Source organism: Phasianus colchicus, chromosome 4 (genome assembly GCF_987193195.1).
Source record: "Phasianus colchicus chromosome 4, bPhaCol1.hap1.1, whole genome shotgun sequence".
NCBI classification, from domain to species: domain Eukaryota; kingdom Metazoa; phylum Chordata; class Aves; order Galliformes; family Phasianidae; genus Phasianus; species Phasianus colchicus.
Genome location: NC_143439.1, coordinates 16605794 through 16632437, shown reverse-complemented (window position 1 = coordinate 16632437; position 26644 = coordinate 16605794). Strand labels below are relative to the sequence as shown.

The window sequence follows — 26644 nt, the reverse complement described above, 5'->3', positions numbered from 1 at the left end:
AAAATTATTTTACATCAAAGCATAGGTTTCTGGGAGGAGGATTCCTCGTCTGCTTTCGGTTCCTAGCTGCTTTTTAGAGGCAGCTGCTTCCTGACACCATACCACAAGTGATACTCAATTGTCGTCATCACTACAGCCACGGTTAACAAAATCACCAAAATTAAATCAACATAGAAATGTGACCAAAAAATCAAAAGACAGTAATTTGTATCTTCACTGGATGGTGAGAGCAACATGCATCTTAAATGGTAGCCCCTTACCAAGAACTTTGCTAGGATTGGTGTCCAAGCGCAGAATAGCCATTGCCAGAGGAAGTGTTAATGTGATATAATACTTTGAATCTTGGAAGGGTGGGAATTCAGGGAGAATCAGATAGATCCTCATTGCCTCAACGTCTGGTGGTGAGCTGGACAACTGAGGAATCAAAAAGCTTTCAAAGCTCTTCAGTATCTAGAGGAGAAAAAAAACAAAATGAGACAACTTACCCTGGATGATGGAGCTCCTACAACATCAATGATGTGTAAACAGAGCACACAGAGCATAAGTAGATTTAGCTTTTGCTTCCGATCCCTTGAAGCACTCCACAGAACACAACTAAACTCATTTATTCAAAATGCATAAATGTTTGGGTAGGTTTTTCCAGGGGTGTCTAGGTTTTTTAACCCCTCTTGCTGAAGGTCACATCCCTTCTTTGGAAGCCCAGCCAATTAATTTATCATTCAGCACTTTCTGCACATAAAAGCGCAGCAAAACAGACACCAAACCTTATAGATAAAGCTCTCCAAAATTAATTCTGTCTGAAGCAGACAGGTAAGATGTAAAATTTCACCTGCAGTTCAAGTCTGGCAAAATGTCACACAACACCTTCTTACCAGTGTCCCTTTCTGATGCCTATAATACACAGAGATTCAACGTACCACAGGTCGGTGTACAAAGGTCCCACTGTGCCTAAAACAAGGACTGATAGACCACAGGGCTACTCAACACATTGAGTCATTTCTGCTGAGGGGGAGTCAGGGAAGTTGAAAACAATGATTAGATATGACCAGTGAACAAATAGCAAAAGTGAAAGCAAGAAATTCTAAAAAGCTATGGAGTATAGCACCTTGGATGACTGAAGAGACATTTTATATACTCAGTTCCAAAATGTTACTTTAAGTTTCTTAAGTTACTTTAAGCTTTTCACCCCTACCAATATTTGGCACACAGCAAAATATCTGTTTCAGGCCAGAGCCCTTACAACAAGGCCCTTCTCAATTTCCTCCTCTGGAAGATAGATTTTAGCAGCAAAATTATAGCATGATACTTGGTGTGACTTTCCAGCTCACCTAGCAAGTGTAACTTTATTACTTCATCAGAAAAGACTCCATTGGGTAAGAACCACGATTACTCTCTGACCTTTAAGGTCCCCTAAAGTTCACTGAAGACAGTGACCTATGTTCAGGAGCCACTGAACTTATTATTACTAAGTCCCATCTTGGTTGTCAGTCTATATCCACTGAAGACTTGAGAGAAGCTGAAGATCATACCCAGAGCAAAAACAAACAAGAAAAAAACTGTAAAAATTACAGCTTGAAATATAGAGAACATACACTATTTTCTCACACATCTCTGCATTCACAAGAAAAATCCTCTGAGTTAGAATAAACAACCAGGAAGTACTCAGCTGTTGACACACCAGAAGTAAGAACATAGTCATTATATACAAGCATAACATACACAGATGTGATTTCAGGAGTCATTTCAACCATTAATTAGATGCCACAAAACAAAACTTTTTAAAAACAAGTTTTTGAGGCAGATTTTGAGAACATCAAAATCCATCCAGGTCAGTGGAGATGCATTCACTGACACCATGATGGATCCAGCCTGTAGATTTGAAATACAAATGCTCCCCCAAAAATGTGCTGTTTCTTGCATGTTACAGAGGGACAAAGCTTTTAATTCCCCCTAGGAACACCCAAAAAACTGTGAAGTATAATACCTGATCTAGGAGAATTGAATGTTGCGAGTTCATCAGCTTCTCGAACAGCACTCTAGTGGAGTTCAAATCAATCCCTGGGATCTTTGGACTGGTCTTAAAATGTTCATCAATTCTACAAAAAAAAAAAAAAAAGATGACAGACATAAGTTCAAGGAAGAGAAAACATTACCTGTGGATTGGCTTTGTCTCAGAGCAAGTGATGGAGGACTGACCCCTCTAGTTTGAATTAATCAAACTAGAAGCAAAGCAGATTTTCAAATCTTCTTGCTAAGAACAAGATGCACAGTTCCCCCTTCAGAACTCCTCTGGGCCTTGTTCAGATTTAGAATTCTTACAGATAAAGCTTATCAAACTCTTTGATGTAACTTCACAGATGCCAGTAAAAATAAAAAGACAACTGCTACAATTTCACTGACCTTGTGGAATTCCCATGCATGACACTATTTATCCCTAGGAATGTGTTTTATCAGACACACTCTGAAGGAAACAGTACCTATTAAACATGGGATGCATTTGTCAGGTTGCTGGTGCAGCTGCAATGAGAAGTTAATCATAGACTGCTGGAGTAGTTATCTCCATAACAACATAAGCACCAGGCTGGAAATAGCTCCTCAGAGTCACACTGCTGTACAAGCAGCTTCAGTAGTAGTACTGCAGCACGCCCAGTCATACAGACACAGAAATGCTGCTTCTCTACTCAGCCCTGTGTACCAAAGAGCTGTACTGCAAACTAAATGGCATTTGGGCACTGAAGGCATATAGTAGGGTATCAAATTGATCATTCATTTGGTCACAGAACTGTACAAGTAAAGTCTGCACTAGCCAAGGCATCATTAAGGTGGAAAGAGAACTGCACTGAGGTGAACAAATCACACACTCTACTCCTTTCCAAGGAGCCCTGACACTATTTGCAGTGACTCAAATACTCAAATTAGAGACCTCACTATTTTCACAGAATCACAGAATCACAGAATGGCCAGGGTTGGAAGGGACCTCCAGGATCATGAATCTCCAACCCCCCTGCCACATGCAGGGCCACCAACCTTCCCACCTAATGCTAGACCAGGCTGCCTAGGGCCCCATTCTAAACCAACATGACACAACTCTTCTTCTACAGTCACGTTGCCTTCTTGCAACACTACAGAAGAAGCCATTGTACCAGCTGAAAAAATGAAAGAATAATGAGTAGCTTGTTTTCTTTTTTGAGCTGCTCTTGGAAAAGATTACTCAAAAGATTATTCAGAGTAACTAAGTCATCTTCACCTAGTTACAGGTCATTTACTCATCACATCACCATAAAAATTCCTCCTCCACCTCATCTCATGCTGTTAACTCCCCAGCATTTACAGACACAGACAACACAGCCCTCCCCAACCCACAGCCTCTGACTCAGCTATGCATATTACATCCTTGTCACCACCTATTGTTAGTTATACCTATTTGAAACTCTTGCCTCCGCAAGCAAAAGCAAAGAACTTCCCACAGCTGATGTCCCCTAAAAGGAAAGTGCTTCCATGCTGGCCTGCACGTATTTTTTCAAAAGCAGCCTGTGTTGAGATACAATTCCACAATCAGTAGCCTCCCCCAGCTAGCTCAGCTGGGTATGAGACTACTCCAATATCTGGTATTAATAATTTCCTTTAATATCGTATTACTATTCCTCTTTTAAAGTTCATATTCATTTCATAAGGAAAAATAACAAGCATGCTACTTACTCACCATGCACTTTCTTAGACCCAGCTCTGACCAACTACCTCTTTAGCAGACACTCTTTGCCCAATCTCCTGTTTGATCAGAACAATTAAAGCCCATTGCAACAGGCGAGTGACAGATAGAGATTCCAGTCTGCCTCAAGGGAAAGCTACAGTACTTGACTCTGTTTTTCACTTACTTCTTCTCCAAGAAGCTTCCATTCCAGCAGGCAGCTGAGGACAGTATCTGAACAACATTACTGTTTGCAGCAAGAAGACAAAAGAAAACAGGGATAGAAGGTATAAAACAAATGTCCAAGCAAATCTCTTCAGACATCTTCCCTTCATTCTATGGGAAACAATGCCAAGAACACCCCACTATTCAAAGGCAGAGGTTAAGGGGCTCACTCAGTATCGTGTAACACTCCTCTTTGAAAAGAGGGATGTTAGCAATGCCTCCTTTCCACCTACTCTTCACTTCTCACAGCAGGCGGGGAAGAATTTAAACAGTCTTCTTGCTTTTCATGAACTCTAAGAACATAACGAAGAACAACTTTATAATCAATTTCCCACCCACTATTTGCAGTATTGTGAGGCAGCCTTAAATTCCTCTGGTTTTGCTAGGAAGCTCTAACCTGGTATCCTTGTGACTGGCACTTGTTCTCCCCTTGGATATGGCCAAGAACCACACACTTGAAAGGGCTGCTGAATTTCAAGTGAAAACATGGCACGGAAGCCAACAAAATTATTTAAATAAAACTTCCAACAAAAGGCTTGTCCAGTGCCACAATACCTACTTGACAGAATTAGAACTGTTCTTTTCTAAAAGCTTTTGCCTCCAGACATCTATAGTTTCATCATTTATTAAACAGGTGTAACGTGTTTCATTTATGGTCCGGAAATCATCAGCAGGCAAGGAATTCTGTGAGAAGATACAGATTTCAGCAAAGACAGGCTTGTACAACAACTCCTTCTTATTAAAAATTTCTGGTTTTTATATACAACTGATAGCTTTCTGGGTACGGTCTCTGAACAGGTTTGATTAGGAAGCTGCACCATTACTAATAAGTTCAAAAGGAAAAGCATGGGAAGGAATGGAAAAAGCCAAGGTCATCACCAAATACACTTTAAAAAAGAGGAGAAGTGAAAAAGAAAAGAAAGTATAATTTCCTTAAATGTACCAAAGCTCTTTCAAATAACGTTGCATATAAACAAAGGCTTAGTGCATTTATTCTACAGCTACGTCCATCCCTCAAATGTGTATGTCAATAGCTTACTGAAAAAAAATAAGATGACAGAAGCAGAAAAACTGCACACTATCCAGCTGATCTGACAATATCCCAGTGTGTATTCCACTTCCTTACACTCTCATCATGTGAACCTCACTGTCTCAGGAGTAAACCAGTCCATTACTTCCCATGTGCCAAGGAAGTAACTTCCCTCCCTGATGAACAAACTGGTATCAGTGTCTTCCCAGTCACTCTTTGACATGACTTAAAAGGAAGGCACCTAAAAAAGTTGTAAATCCCTGTACTGTTGTAAATAAGTGTTGTCCAATAAGGTTTGTAAAGTAGAATAGACTCCAAAACACCACCTCATTTTCAGGAGATTAGTTAAAAAAAACAAACAAAACACAAAGGTGTGATCTGAGGGCTGGGGCAGGAAAATAGATTTGAGGAAATACCAGAAGATACTTAATTTGGCTTACCTCATATTTGGAACAAAGTACAAACGTTTGGTCTCCTCCCGAGAAGATATGTTTAACAATATGATATTTACAGGCATCTGTTGAGGAAAGCAATGCAGTTGCATTAGAGGCTGATTAATCTTTCTTTGCCTTTTCCCCCCACATTTGCACCACCACTGTCTCGTGCTTTACACTACAAGGAACAGCTGGCTCCTTGAAGGTAAGGCTGAAATGAGAAGGTACTGAAACACGTGAGCACTTTGTTTGAGAAGGACACAGGACCTGGCAGTAGGGGAAATTTGTAATTTCTAAATAGCAGTGAGGTTGCTATATAGGTGAGAAACCAAAGCCCTCAGAAATCAGTATTAAAACAATGTAATGAAGGCTCAAGGCCACCAAGTGTTGAGCTCTGCCATGATAAGACAGGGCACACAGATTAACAGAGAGCAGAGGTCACCCCATAATTCCACACTGCATTTGGGCCACAGGAATGAGTTTCCTTTGCCATTTCAAGAACTTACAGTGTAACGTCAAGGTGGTTTTAGATCAACATGGGTGAGATGAAGCGACTTATGCCCATTTGCTACTTCAAATCATTCATAGTACATACCAGGTTTCCCTGAGAGTTGCCCATTGTGAGCTGCCCAGTGACCCTTCACCGGAGAGGGACACTTAACGTTGCAAGTGTGCCCAGTTCCCAGCTGGCCTCTTGTTCCACAGCCAAATGCATAGATCATTCCTGAAGAAGGCACAAAGGCTAAAGTGTGATGTCTGTAACAGAGATGGGTACAAAGTTTGGGCCATGTTTAACAATTAAAAGAAAAAAAAAACACAAACCAAACCTAAAATTCATTCTCACTTCCCCCAGGCCAGAAGCTGGCACAAAGCATCAGTGCTCAGCTTTTGCCACTTGATGGCACCACTTTATAGGATGCAGTTCTTCAGGTGAAAGTGACAAACAGCAGCCTGCGCTAGCTGGCGCATATCAGGATAAAAGACTGAATTAGCTTAGTCATTTGCTAAGCCTGCACATATAAAAGGCAAGAACATAACACTTATGATACTAACTTCTCTCCTCCTGAAAGAGGCTGGAATCTTGTAACCAAAAGGGGCTGCAGCCCCAAAGTCTGTCTTTGTCAGACTTTGTCAGTCTCTGTCATTAAAACAGAAAGGTGTCACATGCCTGGGGCACGGGCAACAGCCTCAATTAAAAACCAATCTCCATCAGAGGGACTTAAGATTTTCCAGGGAAATAAAATTAACATTAACTTAATTTTGACACACACGATGCAAAAGCAAGACTATTCCTTCTATTTACAAGACTCAGTGTCAGCATTAACCTCCACTGAAGGAAAATTTTTGACTGCACATAGTACTCACCTGCCACAAGCAATCTGGGATACTTCACTGCCCATCAGCTCAAGAACTCTTCGGGGGTTCACTTCATCATTCATGGAATCATGTCCCAGTTGCCCGCAGGAACCTGCACCGAACGTGAACACCCCTCCACTCTGTTAGCAAACCAAACAGCATATTCTCCATTTAGGACCCAAATCCCAGCAGCATCTCTTTAACTCCAGTTTCACTACAAGCTCAAGCTTAAGCAGAGATTGCTGGGGATTCCAAAGGATTCCGAAAATAAACTTGTGTTCTGCTACTGCAGCTTCCAAATAGCTACCCTGCCATTCATCGGTGTCGTAATTATCTCCAGGTATGCCTACAGAAGACAAGCTTTTCCCCACCATTACTAGATGAGCCTGAATCTCAGGAGGTTTAAATATGGTTCAACAGCCCCCATTTCCACTATACTATACATCCACCACTGTCAGCTGCTGTTCAAAAAGATTGTGACCTTTCTCCTTGAATGAGAATCACACTCTGGTCTTGTACAGTAGCTTTCCCACAGGAACCTCAAGATCAGCTCTTTCAGTTCCATCTACAGCAGAGAACATTAAGGCACCAACCCAGGAAGCAACACACTTAGAAGTGGCTGGGGTGAGACAAGAACTAAACACTGATCTCCCCAATGCTAGTCCTATTCTCTGTCTACTAAACTACACACTACTTGGAAACAGCAGTAGATTTGGAATTGAAAGCCTCTCGTAAATGCTGTGAGTGACTGGCAACTCTCTGTTTGATAGCCCATTCTGTCTGCCTTTTATTCTGAGGCACAGTAACTCTATCTTCCAATGCAACATTATGTTATCACCCCTTTGGATATTTGTTTCTTATTCTCTTTTTGCACAAAGCTCATTTCTTTAAGACATTCACCTGAGTTTTACTATTCATTGTCATGGATTACTAACATCTTCATTTTAAAAACAGCACTGGTTCACGTTGGCAATGAATCTCAGAATAAATTATAAGACTATTTTCCACTTAGTCTCTTTTCCAGGAGTCAGATAAAATAAGGAACGTTGATTTGTTCTTTTCCACCATTTCCTAAGAAAATAATGTGAAACCTTCAGGCAAGACAGCAGCAAGGGTTCCCAGCTTTGGGAACTTCTTTACCTTTGTTAGAACTGCTGTGTGTTCCTCTCCACAGCTGATGTAAACAACCTTCTGAGACCGCAATAGCTTCACATGGCAAGGGGATTCTCGGTCTGTGTAGAACAAAATAAAGGAACTGTTTCATAAATACAGTCCTAAATGACTGAGAAAACCACTGGCAGTCTAATTTTTAGACATATTCCACAACTTGGGCCACAACGAGAGTTTTAACAAACACTGGGAAGAAAAAGCAGATCCTTAATTACTCCACTGTTGCTTTCCCCTTCCATTTTTAACAGATTTGCCCTGGTTCAAGAAAAGTGGGATGAAGTGAGGACACAAATGCTGAGTATCTCATATAAATTCCACCTGCACTTGCAGCGTGGCACAAATAAATGGCTAGTGTAGCCGAGCTACACTCACCCTCAGCCTCATGCTCCATTTCAACTCTTTGCTGATGACTGCTAACATTTGTTTGCAACACCATTTTTAAATCTTTTTCTCATACAAAACCAGCCTGACATGGGAGACACCAGTGCAGAGCACATGACAGCTAAATCCCAAGGTGTATTTAATGCCTTCCTTCTCTGTTCATCCCTTAAGAAGATCCTGATACTTGCAAAGGCTGATCTTTGCCAACAGTTGAATGATGCTTTTCTCCTTCACTGTGACATTCTAGTCACCAGGGCTCTCCCAAGGATGAATACACTAAGCAAAGTTATACGTTTTACAATGTAAAAAATAAAAATAATTTGCATTTCAAGGAGCAGTGGGCACCCCAAAACATTTAGACAGTAAAGGGAACAGCTGCTTCCTTTGTACCAACAAAATATCAAGTAGAAGTTTGTCATTTTTTGAGACTCAAGAACTTGACAGGAGCTTTTTTCTGTGTGGTAAAAGGCAAATAGTCACATTTTCATGAATTTAGAAATGAGAGCAGATTTTTTTCATTTATGTTGTCCTTGACAGGAATTACAGTTTATCTCTACAGCATAATTGTTTAAGTAACAGTGCTGCAGAATACCCATGCTCTTAATTTTTGCTGCTCATGTTCACTGAGTAGAATTCTGTCTTATCATGACTCACTCACCACAAATGCCAAGTATTTATGACAGCATCACTTACTGAGTGTTAGCAGAGTATGATCTCTGGCCAACACAGTTCCACAAGCAGATGCCCCTTATGTTTTTATTTAAGATAGTCCTACATCAAAATAAACCTTCTCATACATAGAATACAGCATTTCTAACAGTGCTGTGTTGAGATCAGAAGCATCTGTCAGTCTGCAAGGAAAGAACACAGCTGCTCTTATACTAGGTCAACACTCTAGCTGACACACAGCACAAGAGAACAGACCTGGAGCATTTTTGAGAGGGTGCAAAATACGTTACAAGTCTTACAACTATGTTTTATACTCATAAAAGTGCAAAACAAGGTGAAATGATGTTTAATACATCTGAGCGTCCTGTGCTAAACTACAGGCTGTTTTTGAGTAATTGCTTTAAATATATGTTTCAGTAGGTAGAGTGGGTTGTCAAATTGCATCATTCCATTATACACAGACAAAATATAAGGTAATGCTTTTCTCTTGCAACACAGTGTTTATAAGCTCCTACACAATCTAATGTTTATAAGTATATACACCTCTTGTACTCACTCACGCAAAATAAATTATCCATGCATGCTGTATATCATGTCTATCTGTGGACAGAAACTTGCTTATATATCTAAAGCTACTCAGAAACTACGCAAAAAAAGACAAGGAGAATGACATAAAACTCCAAGGAAAATCTTTCATTTACTTTTGCAAGTAGTAACAAATATATTAACAACAAGCTGGGGCAATTTGGGCTTTTCAGACTAGTTGTAGTGTCATAGCCACTCCTTTTTTTTGCTTTTATGAATCAGTCTTCAAGTCTGTTGATGACTAGGTTCCACTGAACTTGACCATGCAAAAAAAACCAACATACCACTGGCCCTGTGTGTCTGAAAGAATGTGCAACCAATAAACAATACATATTTTACAAGAATGAGACAATTTGTGTTGCCATCATTTTGTAGCATACAGATGCTCACCAGTCAAAAAGGCAGGCAAACCAGGGGATGGGTTCAATGTCCCACTCCACTTGGAGACCCTTTTTCACACCAACTTCAAACAAAGTATGGACAAAGTGTTTTTGAGGGAAGAAGAAAAGAATCAAAGCATTTCCTTGGGTGTCTGCATCTCGACATTCACATTGCAAATACTTTGTTTCTTTTTTTTTTTTCTTGGATTTTCATTCCTTCATTCTCACTAGCAAATACAGGGGAAAAATGTGTTTCGTAAGAAATCCACCAAAGACTGTTTCTCTGTCCACTCCTTCTGAAGGAGCTACTGAGGTCTACACATCTGCTCAGTAAAAACAGACTGCCAATGTGGAAAGAAAAGTGGCACTCAGTCAAAAAAAACAAACCTTCTTTCACCTAGGAGTACAATTTTAATACCTCGTTCATCACTTAGTCCCAGCTGTCCTGAGCTGTTCTTTCCCCAGCCAAACACAGCTCCTGAGAGAGAGAGGGCAAAACTGTGGGCTCCACCTGCAGCAACCTGAGCCAAAGGGATCCCATCAAGAGACTTGACACGCTGTGGACTTGCTTGGGAGGGACACTCTTTCCCCAGGCCCAACTGACCATAGCTGTTCTGTCCCCACGTGAAGAACTGGCCATCTGAAACAAAGAAAGAAAGAGGATAGTGAATAAAAGCTAGTCAACAGAAAAGCAAATTTGTCAAACTGAACAAGTACTAGTGCTGGGGGCTTCTCTCCCACCCAAACCTCATGATGGAAAAAGCAAGCAAGACATTCTTTACTGAAATATAAGCCCAGTCTGGAGCCACAAGGTAAATACACCGATGCATAACCAAGTGCAAAATACCATATCAGACTGCTGTAACTTAAGCTGTGTAGAATGGTCCACATGTTGCTTTCAGAAAGGGAACAGCCAAGGATAATTTTGACACAAAAGAACTAATTCCATACATTTGTCTACAAAATAATGCCTCCTCTTTTTTTATTACGTTGGCCCATGATGTCAGAGGCAGATGTTGGTAGTAGGGAAGGAGAGGCTGAACCTTCCTGCCAATATTCCCTTACATTTTGTTGCTGCACAACAGATGGCAGCAGAGGGAAACTCTGACAAAATGGTGCCTGACGTGGAAGTGTGGATGAAGTAAACGTGAGAAACTGAATTCCTCCATGCAGAAGAAATTGCACCCACTGACATTCATCAACACTTGCTGAACATTTATGGATACCAAACAGCAGATGTGAGCACAGTGAGGTGGTAAGTGGTGCATTTCAGCAGTGTCCACAGCAACAATGAGTCAACTCCACTGGTGCAGATTTTTACAAGCATGGCATACAGGCTCTTGTTTATTGCTGGTGAAAATGCATAGCTATTGGTGGTGACTACACTGAAAAATAGCTTTTTGTGACTGAAAATTTGCTCTGTCAAATAGTATTATTGTGCTCTTTATATCTGTTGTAGTTTTCGTGAAAATAATTAAGAGGCATTATTATTTTCCATCAAGATGGAAAGCTGTTAAGTGGTCGTGCCATCATTAAACAGTGAGGCAGTGGGTGGCCTGTGTGTAATGTTTCCCTTCTTGACAGTGTTGGCAACACTCTTCTACAATATATGTGGTACCTGATCTACTTCATTGTCTTCCATTTGTCCTGAAAACAGTTGTCCTTGGAAATATGCCATCTTGGACATGAAGCAAAACAAGAGCAGAAATCTTAGTAATAAATAATGAATACTACCATACCTGCTGCCAAAGCCAGGCAGTGCCAGTTTCCACAGGAAATCTGCAGTATGGTCTGTTGGTTCAGTTTCTTTATCAGCCTAAAGATGATGACATTATTTTAGAATAATCATCAACAAATACAGTAGCACATTAGGTGAAATTATCATTTCCATTTGGGTATTTGTTCTAGACAGACATACAACCTGTAGTTTTGAGAAGAGGAACAGAATCTTGGAGGTAATACTGATCACAGATGCCAATCTATGAAGAGCTTTGCACATCGGACTACTAACTCCCTGTTTTTACTATATAGAAAGACTCTTTTACTATAATGAAGACTCTAGACATCTGAGAATGGTGAAAAAAATCTGGTCTCTCAGCATCTCTCTTAATATTCTTTTTCAGGCATTGACATTTTTCATGTCATTTATGCCAGGAGCACAGAAGCTTCTAAGAGCAACAGCACCATAACCTCTTCATTGCATTGCACAGAGAATAGCAAATCAAGGTTCAAGTTATTTCACAAAAATGTTATTTTTAAAATCGCACTATCGCACTGGCATCTCAGCCTGTCTCTCTTTTTTATATCAGATCTGCCAGCAAGTAACAAGCTTTCTTCTCAGAGAGCCCTTCAGATCAAACAAACAATTATGCTTTAGCAACTGAAACTCTTTTTCTTTAAATACTGTCCCATGAATGACAGCCACCCTAGACACATGTCCCAGACCTCCTCTTCTAGTTCTACACTGGATATATAGTTGCAGCCAGAATAAGAGACAGAAGACATCTGTTATTAACATAGCATGATACAACATCATTAACTACAAACAGACCAGTTATCTTTAGTATGGTAGTGAGCTGAGGCCTATAATCTGTGAACTGCTTTGGATGGAGGAGTCTTAGTGTCTGCCACCGTCCCCAGCACCATTTACATACCCTTATTCTTAACACTGTTACTGCTCTGAGACTGGTAAAATGCATTAAGCAAGTCAGTGAAGAAAACTGAGCACTTCCCTAACATTTCTGAGCAATATTCACTGTTCAGAATTGCAATGGGCTGGTTTAGCAGCATTCCTGATAAACAAAAGATACAATACAAACAGTGCAAGAATTCCAGAGCCGAGGCAACACTTCACCTGTCCATATTTTTTGCCCATTCTTGAAATATGGCTCCTATCTCAGAGATACAATGCAATACAAACATACCACATAGCATTTCTATTTTGGGGTTCTCCCTCATGTACCTCCTGTCCCGTAGAAAACACTGTCATATTTTTCATTGAGGAAGCTGTACTTGCTCTAACTTTCTTCTCTGTGCCTCAAGCACCAAAGATCAGAAGGGCTGTCCTAACTGGACTTCTTCAGAACTTGTCTAGTACTCACGGAACGCTGAGAGGGAAAAGGAGGACTGTCAGGCTTGTACTGGTAAGTGGCAAGTGCCCAATTACCAGCTCTTTAAGCAAGAGCAACACTTTCACCAACTCCAGGCTGCAAAGTGAAAAGCCCCTGATACAATACTTCCAAGTGGGTGCCGTAAGGAAACCCAAACCATTTAAAGATTTACCTTGGTACTGTCACTGCATCTTCAATCGTGGTGAGGCCCAGCTGTCCATCGCTGCCTGCGCCCCAGGAGAAGACCTGGCCCTGGTCACTGAGTGCCACACTGTGGGACTCTCCGCAGGCCACGTGCACTATGTGCTGCCCTGCCAGGGCTCCAATTAGTTCTGAGAAAAAAACACAAAAACACTTCCATCACAGAACTCGTCTCATACCTACGTGCAGATGGCAGGTCTGTGATTCGTAAGCAAAGCCTTCAGATAGGCTCAGTGATGCCCAATTTAGTTATAAAACACTTCCTACACAAGAAAAGCACCAGACTTTACTGAAAATGTGTGGCTGCTGAGTTCTTCTAAAACCCTGACCAGTAAATGGTAGGATAAAGGCAGGTACACGTCCTCAAGCACAGCAGTCTACGCGCAGCCTCAAAGGTACATGGAATCAAACAGACTTTCCAGATTTGATGTTTTCTAACTCAGTCTTGATGTAGGGATCAGCATGGACTGTGAAGTTTAAAAACCCTGTAAAATACATTTGGCGTTCCACACCTCATATGCCTAATGAAGACAAGTCATCCAAAAAAGTTAATCAATCCAGTTTTCTCTTGCTTTTCTTCTTGATGGATGAAAACAGACATATTACAACACCCCCTGGTGCTAAGCTTGGAAGAGCTCCAAACCTATCAAACTACTACTATTTCTATCACAGTAAGAAGTTCACAAAAAGAATAATGTAAAAAGAAAGAGGACCTTACAGAAGAGTAAAAGCAAAAAAAAAAAATCTTCCACTGGAAGATTGCCCACAATTTATTTTTCATTATTATGTCATCTTAAGCAATTGAAATAGGTTTGACAACTACTCTTACAACACCAACAATCAAAATTTTATTCATTATGCAGACTTTTTACAAACAGACATGAAAAAGTGCTGCCTTGCAGCAAAGCACCGGAAATAGCACACATCTGATGGAAAAGGTCCTCACAAGCCAAACAGGAGAAAAGTTGGAATTTTTCTTCCCTGAAAAAATGTTTCAGAGTAGACAAAGAAAGATTCACTCTGTGCTACGAGGCAATGATTAGCTTTATTAAAAGTCCCACACTGATGTTCCACTTACCATTCTGTGAAATGACACCCCACATCAAGGGCACCTAGATATGTATCATTAACATACCTGGCACCAATTCAGCACACAGATCAATTTAAATGTCTTAAATCAATTTAAAGGGGACGATTCCTAGGCACTCGTAGGAAGGTTTGCCTTCTAAGTCTGAAAGTGTGAAAATGGGAAGTAAATTAAGCCTTAAAACATGTTATGGGTGAGAAAGGTGACAATTCTTTAAACACATATTTTCTACACAAACAAAATGTTACATCAACATGCACTTCCTTGCACTCAATTAAAAGCCATGGAGGCGTAGTTCATAGGCAGTGATCCCACAACACTCCAGAAGGCCCTGAAGCCTGGGTCCATTTGCCTCCCCACCATCCAATTCAACTGCTTGAGGGCTGAATGAAGAGTATTCGCCAGCAAAGACTGAGGCAAAAAAGTAGCTGAGTACCTCAGCCTTCTCCTTCTCTGTTGTTATGAGCCTGCCTGTACTGCTCACTGTGGGAAGAATACTAAGAATACATCTTATACATCTTCTTGGACATACTTTTTTTCTGGTTGATGAACCTGCAGAAGCCTTTCTTGCTCTTCTTTGCTCCACTTGTGAAATCCAGATTCAGTTGGGCCTTAACCTTCTTGACCTCATCCCTACACAGCTCAGCAGCATCCTTATACAATTCCCAGAGTACCTGTCCCTGCTTCCATGCCTGTGCAATTTCTTCTTGCTCTCCAGTTTGACCAGTAGGCTCCAGTCCAGACACACCAGTCTATTACCTTCCTTTCCTGACTTCCTTCCCTTGGGGATGAAGAATCCTTCTGAACTAAGCCTCCTTAAAGATCTGCCAGCTCTGCTTCGCTCCCTTATCCTTGAGGACAGTTTACCAGGTTTTGTTGACTAACTCCCTGAAGAGCTGGAAGTTGGCTTTCCTAAAATTTACTCTTTGTCACATATCCCTCAGGATTGTGAACTTCACTATGTGATCCCTGCAGCCCATACAGCCTCCAATCCTGATATCACCAATAAGTATACCTGTACTGGTGCGTAGCAGGTTCAGTATTGCAACTTCCATGGTCAGGCTGTCCATTACTTCACTCAAGAAGTTGTCCTCGATGCATTCCAGGAGTCTCCTGGATTGCCTACAGCTGACAGTGCTACTTTTCCAGCAGAAATCAGGGTGGTTGAAGGCCCCCAGAAAGATGTGAGTCTGCAATTAGGATACATCCTGTAGCTGGAGAACAGTGGAATCAACAGGCTCCACTTGATCAGGCAGCCTGTAGTAGACATCAACTACAAGGCTTCCTTTGTTGCCTTGATCTCTTAACTTTCACCCACAATTTACACATAAGCATCGCCTGGTGGCCTGTTTTGTATTCATTTGCATATATAATTTAGGGATCCTATTTTTAAACATGAGCTCTGAACAACCAGCACCTTCAAGGACCAGTCAAGGTCAATCACAAACAACTTAAAAGACATCTCAAGAGCAAATGTGGCTACGGTCTCCTCCTTTCAGTGAGAGAGCTGGCTCTTTCAGACATGGAAAAAGCTGAGGTACTCAACCAGTGCTTTGCCTCAGTCTTCAGGAGTGGTCAGGCTTCCCATGTCTGCCAGCATCCTGAAGCTCTAGGTGAGGGTGTGGGGAGTAGATTCTGTCCCACTGTAACAGTGGAACAAGTCCAAGACGTCCTCATGCAATTGAATGATATCCATCCTAGGGTTCTGAGAGAGATGGCTGATGTGGTTGCTGAGCCACTCTCCATATTTGAAAAATCATGGCTGTCAGGTGAAGTCCCTGGTGACTCGAAAAAGGGAAACATTACTCCCATTTTTAAGAAAGGGAGAAAGGATGATTCAGGGAACTACAGGCTGGTGAGCATCACCTTTGCACATGGGAAGATCATGGAGCATGTTCTTCTAGAAGTATACATAGAAGCTATTTCTATTTCTACCATATATTTCATACATATCTTCTATTTCCAAAAGCTATGTTAAGGCACATAAAATACAAAGAGGTGATCCAAGACAGCCAGCACAGCTTCACCAAGGGTAGATCATGCCTGACCAATATGCTAGCCTTCTGCGATGGAGTGACAGCACCAGTGGACAGGAGAAGGGCAACAGATATCATCTTTCTGCACTTCTGCAAAGCCTCTGACATGGTCCCTCACCTCTAAATTGGAGAGGTATGGATTTGAAGGATAGATTGTTTGATGGATTGGGAATTGGCTGACTGGTCGCAGCCGAAGGGTTGTGATCAGTGGTTCTATGCCAGGGTGGAGGCCAGTCATAAGCAGTGTCCCTCAGGGGTCAGTGCTGGGACTGGTGCTCTTCAACATCTTTATCAATGACACAGATGATGGCACCAAATGCACCCTCAGGCAAGTTTGCAAATGACACCAACCTGAGTGGTGCAGTCGATACACTGGAAGGAAGGGAAGCCATCCAGAGGGACCTGGACAGGCTGAAGAAGTAGGCCCATGAAAACCTAATGAGGTTCAACAAGGCCAAGTGCAAGGTGTTCAACCTGGGTTGAGGCAATCTCCTTGAGAGCAGCCCTGCAGAAAAGAACTTGGGGATCCTGGTGAACGAGAAGCTGGATGTGAGCTAGCAGTCTGCGCTTGCAGCCCAGAAGGTCAACTGTGTTCTGGGCTGCATTAAAAAAGAGGTGGTCAGCAGGGAGATGGAGGTGATTGTCCCCCTCTGCTCAGCTCCTGTGAGGCCTCATCTGGAGTACTGTGTTCAGGCCTGGAGAACCCAGCAAAATAAAGACATGGAGTTCATGGAATGGGTCCAGAGGAGGGCCACTAAGATAATCACAGGGCTGGAGCACCCCTCCTATGAACAAAGGTTGAGAGAACTGGACTGGTTTAGCTTGGAAAAGAGAAGGCTCTTGAGAGACCTCATTGTGGCCTTCCAGTACTTGAAAGGAGCATATAAACAGGAGGGGGAAAGACTGTTTACGAGGGTGGACAGTGATAGGACAAAGGGGAATGGTTTTAAATGAGACAGGGGAGGTTTAGGTTAGATATTAGGAGGAAGTTTTTCACACAGAGGGTGGCGACACACTGGAACAGGTTGCCCTAGGAAGTTGTAGATGCCCCATCCCTGGAGGCATTCTATGATTTTATCAGAAAAACAGAAACATCATATCCGCTACTGCACCTGAAGGAACTGGAGCACCTTGGGGAGATGGCAAAAGACTCTTTTAATGACCTCCCATCCCTTTCTTTTTTCAAAACATGAAGTGCTTTGTTAGTTGGTATAAATTTTTGTTATTTTCCAGAGTGTCACAGCATTATTATTCTTTCCTTATAAATGACGCATCACCATATTCAGATGAAGGGTGCAACAAGTGAATTTTGTTCTTGGTATTGTGACTTCAGTATAAAACTGAGCAGAACAAAACCCTGGGAGCAACTAGGAAGGACTGCAGGAGATGTGCAATGGTGTTTCAACATATCATAAAACTCAGAAAAACAAGTTCCAAGAAGTACGCACTGACCCAATCTTTTATTTCTGAAACCATCAGCTGTTTTAATATAGCACCAACACTCAGAAATCATTCATCAATTCTTCATATCTGGAGGAGCTCCCATTTTCACTTCTTTTTTCTGTCCATTTTCTGTCAGCATAAACAGACATATCAAGGTTTGACTTCTATTAATCTCAGCCTTGTCAGATCTCATCATAAAACAAAAATGGATAAAAAATTGAGGTCTACACAAAACTCCTTCAGGACAGCACTCCTCTGAATCATGACAAGCATGGTTCCCAGGACTATTTTCCTGCCTGTCTGTGGACTGCAGGCACGCTCCATCCAGCAAAAGCTGAAAACAGGTGGTAAACGTTTTTGTAACACAACTCTTGACAGCACTGGAAACTGTAGTAAAGCAAGGCAAAGACTTAAAAACCCTTGAAAAACCCATCTTCAGATTATAGCTTCTCAATTTACAGAAGAGGGCTCATACTTTGTCCCCATGATGTTGAAAAGCTATGCTACACGATCTTCAGTGTCTAACACTACTGGAAGCACAATGCACTCAATTACATGGCACTGGTTTGGATGTACAGGCAGTGAATTATTGATCACAGTCTCCTAGCAAGTTTATCAGACTGCTGGTACCTTTCCAGCACATAGCTTCCAGCTCCTTGCAAGACAAGCTTTTGCTAGAGGATGTGGCAGAATCCTTCAGCCATACGTGTACTGTGATGTACATGGACAGCACCAGATGGCTTCTCCTGTCTGAAATCAATGGAGAGCCCTGAGGTGACACCTTCAGTGGCAAAATCTGGATTTCTTCCTAGTGAGAAGAAGCTAATGCTTGGAAGAGTTCCAAGTGATTTCAGCTCTCTTGGATACCTACCTGTATGGGAACTGCTGAATCACAGTATGAACCACTGATTGATCACCTGAGGCAAGGACTGAGTCAGCCAGTGGAGCACAGGTGAAGGCAATTCAGCTGTGTGACCGAAAGAGGTGGAGCCTGACTGCACTTCTCCTAGACCCCATTTAAGGGCTGACTGCCACTAGGAAAGGATCTCTTCCTGGGGATTACTTCTTTTGGAGTTTTTCTGCAAGCCTGGGATACAGGTGAGTGTTTCATTTATTTTTTATTATCTCTTTCCACTGCAATAATCTTTCTAGTTATACAGCCTGTAAAATACCAGCCTAACTACACCACTCTGCTAATTATATAATTGTTGATTTATACTACCCCTAACTCCTTGTGTCCTTCCCAGCTTGACAATAGGCATATGGTCATCCTGACTGCTTCTCTCTGTGCAGGACATGCTGGAGATCAGGCCTAGCCAGTACAGTTTCATGAAAGACAGGTCCTGCTTGATGAATCTGATTTCCTTCTAATATTTAGTGACCTGCCTGGGGGATGAGGGAAAGATGTTGATGCAGTCTAGACTTCAGCAAAGCCTTTGACACTGTCTCACATAGTATTCTCCTGGAGAAGCTAGAAGCCCATGGCTTAGGCAGATACATTCTTTGCTAGGTAAAGACCTGGCTGGATAACCAGGCCCAGGCAGTGGTGGCAAATAGAGTTAAATACACTGGTCACATATAGTGTTTCCCAGGGATCAGTAATGGGGCTGGTCCTCTCCAATATCTTCATTGATTACTTGATTGAGTGCATCCTCAGTAAGTTTGCAGATGACACTGACTTGGGAGGAAGTATTGATTTGCTTGGGTGTAGGAAGACCCTACAGAGGGATCTGGTCAGGCTGGTTTGCTGGGCTGAGGCCAATGGGATGAAGTTCAGCAAACCAAGTGGCAGATCCTGCATCTCGATTATCAACAACACAATGCAAAGCTATAGGCTCAGGGCAGAGTGGCTGGAAGATGGTGTAGAGGGAACAGACCTGGAGTTGTTAGTCAACAGTCAGTTGAACATGAGCCAGCAGTGTGCCCATGTGGCCAAGAGGACAATGGCATCAGAAATAGTGTTGCCAGCAGGAATAGGGAAGTGCTCATCCCTCTGTACTCAGCCTGGTGAGGCTGCATCTTTAGTACTGAGTTCAGTTTTGAGCTGTCCCTACAAGAAAGACATGGAGGCCTTGAAGTGTGTCCAGAGAAGAGCAACTAAGCTGGTGAGCAGTCTGAAGCACAAGTCTTGTGGAAAAGCGGCTGAGGGAGCTGGGATTATTTATTCTGGAGAAGAGGAGGCTCACCGGAGAACTTGCTGCTCTTTCCAACTACCTTAAGGGAGGCTGTGGTGAGATGGGGGTCAGCTTCTTCTCCTGTGTTACCTAACTAGTGACAGGACAAGAGGGAATGGCCTCAAGCTGCACCAGATGAGATTCAGGTTGGATTTTAGAAAATATTTCTCTGAGAGAGTGGTGAGGTGTTGGAACAGGCTGCCCAGAGAGGTTGTGGATGCCCTGGTCCCTGGAGGTGTTTAAGGCCAGGTTAGATGGGGCGCTGGGCAGCCTGATCTAGTACTTGATCTAGAAGCTAGCAACCCAGTCTGTCGCAGGGATTTGGAATTTGATTCTTGAGGTTCTTTCCAACCCATGCCATTCCATGATTCTTCTGAAGATTAATAGTAATACATTCCTCCAACTAATAAGGTAACACTAACAGCATTAGCGCTTATGGACTCCTGATCCAACAGCCAAAAATCCCCATGAAAATCCTGCTATTGCATTCAGCAGGTACTCCATGAAACTGCGAATACAGCCCAATTGCATAATCCTGTCAGCACATAAGGAAGCACAGAAGTCAAGACAGCTTCTGTGGCTTCATTCACACATCTCTGGTGCTGTTTGTCAGCAATAATCAAAAGATGGCTCAGAGGAAGGCCTGGAGAACAGCTTCAGGAATACACCTTGGTGATGACAGCCTCTGCTAGGGTTAGGTGCATGACACATGCAACACATAGGCAGCTGGAATTACCATGCACAAGTCTCAGCGTGTAAGGGTGTGGGAGGAACCCAGCTCTGCACGTGCACAGAACAAGAGCAGACCCCTCTGATTGCTGCGTCCCTAGCAGCACACTGCAGAGATGCTTCTGCACATGGAGCTCCTGGGTCTGTTTCTAGGCTGTAGAGTAGAACTGCCCACTGTTCTCACCTGTGCAAGGTAACCTATTTTGTGTTGGTATGGAGCAAAAGATGTGAAATAGGGAGCAAGCAAATATTTACATCAGCGTGGAACTTCTCATTACTTTTGTCAGCTGCAGTTTACTAAATCCATTATGGACACTGGGCTTTACAAGTCCAACTGCAAATATTGCGGTCATCCTTTTGTGAACTGAGGGAAAGGAGCAGACCTGGACTTCTTAATCAGAACCAAAATTCTTAATGAGAAACACTTAAGACATATGGCCTTTCTCAGTTCCTATACATGGGTCTGTTACTACTATGCTCGCATCAGGAACTGGAGCAGCAGTCCCACCAGAGGAACTGACAACAGCAGCACTGGTGCTTGTAAGACTCTTCATTTGGTTACAGAAAAGGAAGAGAAGCAATGTAAATACATGGCTGACTCACTGAATAAAAATGGGGGGGGGGAAAGACAGCAAAGGATTAAGTATTCCAGATTAAATTCAAAGGAATGAGTTCCACATGAGTAGTAACAGTGGCAAGTGTCAATGGCAGTACGCAAGAACAGCAGGTCAGGGAGAAGGAAGAACAAGCCCTTCACTGTAGCTCATAATACCCACACAGAGGTTACTGCAGTCATGTGACAATTCCTGAGTAAACCTTATTAAGGCAAAAGAAAAGGGAACCAACATAAAATTGACAGTTCCACTTAGAAAGCAGCACTCCCATCTCCCAGCACTGCTATGAAGAGGGATCTGTTTATTTCTTCCCTGCAGTTTTCCCCCAGATGTAGAACCACCTCCTTCCTACAGCCCTAATGAAATATATGCAGTACACACACTGAGGGCTCAACAACCCAGTTCAGCCTATCCTTGGGGCTCAGTCACTGCCTTAGGAGGTAGAAAGGAGGTAAGATAAGAGCTGACTCTGATCCACCTGTTGTGCTCAATCCTGCAGGCTGCTTCATGCAACTGGATAGGTGCTATTTCCTCATCTTTTCATGTTATTGGAGCAGTCTTGCACAGCAGGACATATTCTGCCTTCACAGGAGCATTTCGTATTTTCTTCTAGAAGGGAGGCTAGATCTTTTAAGTGTACTTGGCAGCCCCAGGCTGATTAAGGAGGCTGGAATGTTCAAAAGCACCTGGTGTGTTCCTTGCTCAGTTCCTGCTTAATTCCATCCTGCAGTGATTTGCACAGGAACAGAACAAAGTCACACCAGCACAGTGCAGGCTCCATACACCACGTTTGTCCTTGCTTTCAGTGACACTATAAGATACTGCACAAGCACTGCCTGAGAAGAAGTCCCCTAATAGGGAAAGGGAGGAAATTAACAGTCCTATTAAACATTTACAAAAGCATTTTTATTTATTATTAGGCTTAGTAACTTTCAGAAGTACAGCAGCTTGATGTTATTTGAACACACCATCTTTTGGGATAATAAAAAATATGTTTAGAGAGTACATGCTGAAGTCTAACTCCAACTCATGATGAATTTATCAGACAGCTTTTGGAGAAAGCTTTTCCTGAAAACATATGCTTTAGCAACAGTACTTCAGAAATAAAAATGGAAGGCGTTAGCTGAAAAACTAATCTCACAGCTTGCTGCTAGATATAGAGCAAAAGTAGACTGTGATTCCTGTCTATATTTCATTTCTTTGTTTTCTTCAGAAGACAAACTGGTCTTTTGGATGTTTAAAGGAATAGGAGTATCATGCTCATGTGGGGCTTGTACAAGTGACCCACTTGAACGCTCAAGTAGGACACATTACCACAAACTTTGGGAAATATGGAATATTTTGTGCTTCTCCAGTCAAGGACATGCAATTTAGTCATTTAACAGAGGGTACCGTGCACATCAAGCAATGTCAAAGCCCAAAGAATTACAGAGCAGAAGAAAGATCAGGAATGTGCAGTGATGCCACGCTGGAGAAATGCAGAATGATTACATGTAAGACTTGAAGGGCATGCTGGGAAAAGTACAGATGCTTATATCTCCATTTCTTCTTCAAGAGCTTACATAGGCAATCAGCTGCTTAAAAGGCAGATCCAGTGTTAAGAGTAAGCGTTTCTTCACAGCTCTGCTGCAGGAACATCTGTTTTCAGCTTGCAGCCAGAAGTGTCTAAAGTACATGATTTCTGGAAGTTAGATCCCCACTGAGCCTCAGCTCTGTGCCCAAATGGGAACAGAACTGTCTCATATCTTTTGTGAAAAGTCTGTTTTGCAGCATTTCCTGGCTCTCGTTTCAAACTTTGTGCAGAGAAAGGAAAACAACACAAAATTGGAATGAGTGGTCAATACACCAATGGGTTGTGCTGCTAATCCAGAGGGATCTGGAGAGACTGGACTTGTTCCCTTCCATTGTTTGTTCCAATGAACACAAACTCTGCCACTTCTGCTCCTGCTCTGGAGCCATCCAGGCCTCCCACGTGGCCTCCTTCCAGCCAGGAAGAGGTGAAAAAAGGAAGATCAATCCAGGTAGTTCTTACAAACAGGTCACACATGTGAATTCTCTGCTGTTACACAGTTTACTACTAAGCATATTGCAGTGAACATTGATGCTACGTTTGTCACTGCTTCAGCTGTGGGCAGATAGATTTCACAACATAAACTGAGGCAATGCCCCCTGCAATATCTGAATCCACACAATCAATTTAATTCATGTTAACACCTGATGATACTCAAGAAATTAATATTATCTCAGACTGATTTTGCACAACAGCTGACTGTTAACCAGGAGAATCTCCAAATTGCTTTCCTTAGAAAGTAAAAGCTGATGAAAGGGGCACTTTCAGAAGAGAAGTCTTTACTGACTCATTCTGTGGAGTGCACTCAACTCAGTAATTTCTGTTTCCTGCAGTGGAGAGGTAGCAAAAAAAAAAATCACCTAACCGGTTGCTATTCTATCTCAGCATTACATCCTCAAGCTCAGCAAATGTGATAATAAATACAGCTTTTTAATTAAGAAGAGTCTTCTATTTCAAAAGGTGCTAAAGGACTGCTCTAAGAGGATCTCCTGAAACAACTGAAAGGACTCTGCAGTGGCTGCCCATAGGGGACAGTCAGTCTTATGTCACAGGGAGCAGACAAAGCCCACTTCCAGCTGCCTCCCTTGACTAGGCAGGGCCTCAGGTTCACGCTGCACAGATCAGAGTAAAGCAGCAGCAAGACTTCCATTCCATACATCTCCCCATTTCCCTTCCTTGCAGGCACACTAGAAACTTTTCATCACCTTCAACAGCTCAGGACCCTCTGTCCTGCACATACCTCTCCATGCAACTAACAGACAGTAAGAAACATGATCCTTAGCATATCTTCCTATAAAGAAGGTGCAGACTGTCTTTATTCTTTATAGGGAAGGGAAAACTGAAAAGTGAGATTCACATAGAACTGAAAAAATCAGTTCCCAATGCCACAAGCCAAAGTGGACCCCCGCAAGCCATGTGTGGGATGGGACCCTCCTCCAGTTCATTGTTACTAATGAAGCTGCTGTGGTGCTCTTCACCAAGAGCTAAAAAAGGAAGCTGTTCCTTTATAGCACATCCCTCCCACCTGCCCAAGTCAGCAGAACTCCGTCACAGATGCAGCCTGCAGTGCTGTGCTGAGGGAGAAGCGCATGTTTTCACATGCATGGTCACAGGCTCCTCAGAAACAAGCACTGCAGGAACTCTCAGAATGAATGGAACACGTAGGATAACTAGGAGTTGGTGTCACATCCCAGTCTCTTTAGTTGTCTGCACTGCAGGAAAAGCAAGACGACAAAAAGTCTAGGTCAGCTCTTCTAATCCTGCAGCCTCCTCTAATTCAACATCTACTACCTCATGATTGAGAGAAAAGGACAAAAGACACTCTACAAAAGGACACTGGAATCAGTCAGGTCAGATCTGCAAGTATATAAAATAGCTACTGCTCTTCATTTAGTATATCTCCTATAGTAGTCACAAAATAACAAGATAGGCTACAGAAGCCCCAAGCCTACAGAGGGTAGCCAACAGTAGGAGTAAAGATTACTCAAGCCTAATTACTCATGGAAGGATTTTTATTATGAAACAGAGATACCTCTGTTTTTGCTACATGACAAAACAAAGTTAACAAGTTAAAAGAAAGCAAATTATATGGCCAACATTAAAAAAAAAAAAAAAGTCCATAAGAACAGCTTCAGGATTTACAAAAAATAAGTACACTGTCAAACTACTGTTTGCTCTTGGTGTAAGGACGCAACCCAACTGCAAAGAAAGCAGAAGACACTTGGGGCTCACAGCCCTCTCTTTCCTGTTACAACAGGGCACCCTAATGTCAAGTAACAAAACATATCCCAACACCATCACCACTCTGCTTCTTGATACATTTTCCAGACAAAGTGAGCAGACTTGTCTACCCACCCATGCTGCTCAGCTGCAGCTTTCCAAAGGCAGCAGATACAATCCAGCATCACTGGGTGAGACACAACCTTCAGCTCAGTCAGCTGCTCCAAATGCACCGCAATCAGCACAAAGCAGCTTCCATCACTTTCTCAGCCTGCCAGCCTCAGCCAGTTAGAAAGCACACACAAGTGACAAACTTACCTGGCTTGCTTCCTTCACTTTCGTGCCCCAGCTGGCCTTTGGTGTTCAAGCCACAGGTGTACACTTCCCCATCTTCCAGCAGGAACACCGAGTGGTTTCCTCCACATGCCACCTCCTTGACATTTCTGTCGTGAATGAATCCATACACCTGGGGTTCGGGAATGATGACCTGGAGGTTGCTACCTATCCCAGGTTGTCCAAAAGATGAGTAACCCCAGCATAGCATTTTCTCTCTTTTCAGCAAGTCATGTATTCTCCTGGGAAGAGAAACAGGGGAAAGGGCATGGATGAAGCAAATACCCAACAAGTAATCCTACACAGATGAGCTGCTCTGAGCAGGAGGGGCAAACAATTAAAAAAAGCTTAGCCAGTACAACTGTCTTGCTTGGGGACTGACAACAAGAAGGCATTTCTGCCATTGCATAAAGAGGAGCCCAGGACAGCTCAGTTAGATACTGAGTCAGCATCTTCAAGCACTGGCCATCTCCATCTCTAGGGCAGTGAGAGTGCTCTGAAATCCTGCAGACCCAAGCAGTTCTGTTCTTAGTACAGCAGGACTGTATCATTTCTGATAAACTCAGATTAAGAAGCAGTTTGAACAACTTAACACATTCCTCCAACCTAAATGTGTGTGTTCACATGCACACATCGCTGTGCTGCAGCAAGATTTTCCAATAAAAAGCAGTTCACACAGAGCAGCACACTGGTAGCACAGCCTCTGACAGCAACAGATAAAGCTCTCATGTCACTGCCTTCTGGGCTGCGTTCAGTGAAATTCAGATTTCAGAGAGTGCAGCAACATAGGAAGGGAAAAAGAAACGGCAATAGGCAAGAGGAGCATCTCACTGCACAGTCTAAGCTTAGCAGTGACAACAGCTTTCTAACATGTAAGAGCTAGGCAATCAACTCTCATTTCCTTGTTCCAGAATGAGCATCTGAAAGATTTTATTGACACTTCCTTGTACTCCTATCCTCATTATGCTTGGGCCATTTGTTAAACATGTTGTATTAAGAAGACAGAGAATTTCTCTGCTTGAAATAGGAACTGATTATAAGCCTTCCCTATTTTGTAAGCAGAAAGAAAAGAGAGCAGAGAAAAAGAAATATCCTAGACATCAAGCCTCATGACTCACCATGGCAAGTTTTAAACTAAGGCAATTTACTGCTGCAGCACTCACTACGTCAGCACAGGATCTAACACCAGAGGTAACCTCTCAGGCATCA

General features: G+C 42.5%; 1 protein-coding gene across 4 annotated transcripts in view; it reads right to left on the bottom strand.

Moving 5' to 3' along the window:
- Positions 1-26644, bottom strand: part of HERC3 (HECT and RLD domain containing E3 ubiquitin protein ligase 3) — a 43658-nt gene that overhangs the window by 15111 nt on the left and 1903 nt on the right. For all 4 annotated transcript variants that reach the window (XR_004168879.2, XM_090138789.1, XM_031607614.2 and 1 more), the window contains exons 2-13: positions 25421-25677; positions 13201-13360; positions 11658-11734; positions 10337-10558; positions 7874-7965; positions 6743-6873; positions 5973-6133; positions 5384-5460; positions 4473-4597; positions 3876-3935; positions 1985-2096; positions 261-450 (exon numbers count right to left, since the gene is read on the bottom strand). Coding sequence is in view for 3 of the 4 variants with exons in the window: in XM_090138789.1 (XP_089994915.1) it covers positions 261-450; positions 1985-2096; positions 3876-3935; positions 4473-4597; positions 5384-5460; positions 5973-6133; positions 6743-6873; positions 7874-7965; positions 10337-10558; positions 11658-11734; positions 13201-13360; positions 25421-25646 (1633 nt within the window). In the remaining variant the exon portion in view is untranslated. The remainder of the gene's footprint in view (positions 1-260; positions 451-1984; positions 2097-3875; positions 3936-4472; positions 4598-5383; positions 5461-5972; positions 6134-6742; positions 6874-7873; positions 7966-10336; positions 10559-11657; positions 11735-13200; positions 13361-25420; positions 25678-26644) is intronic.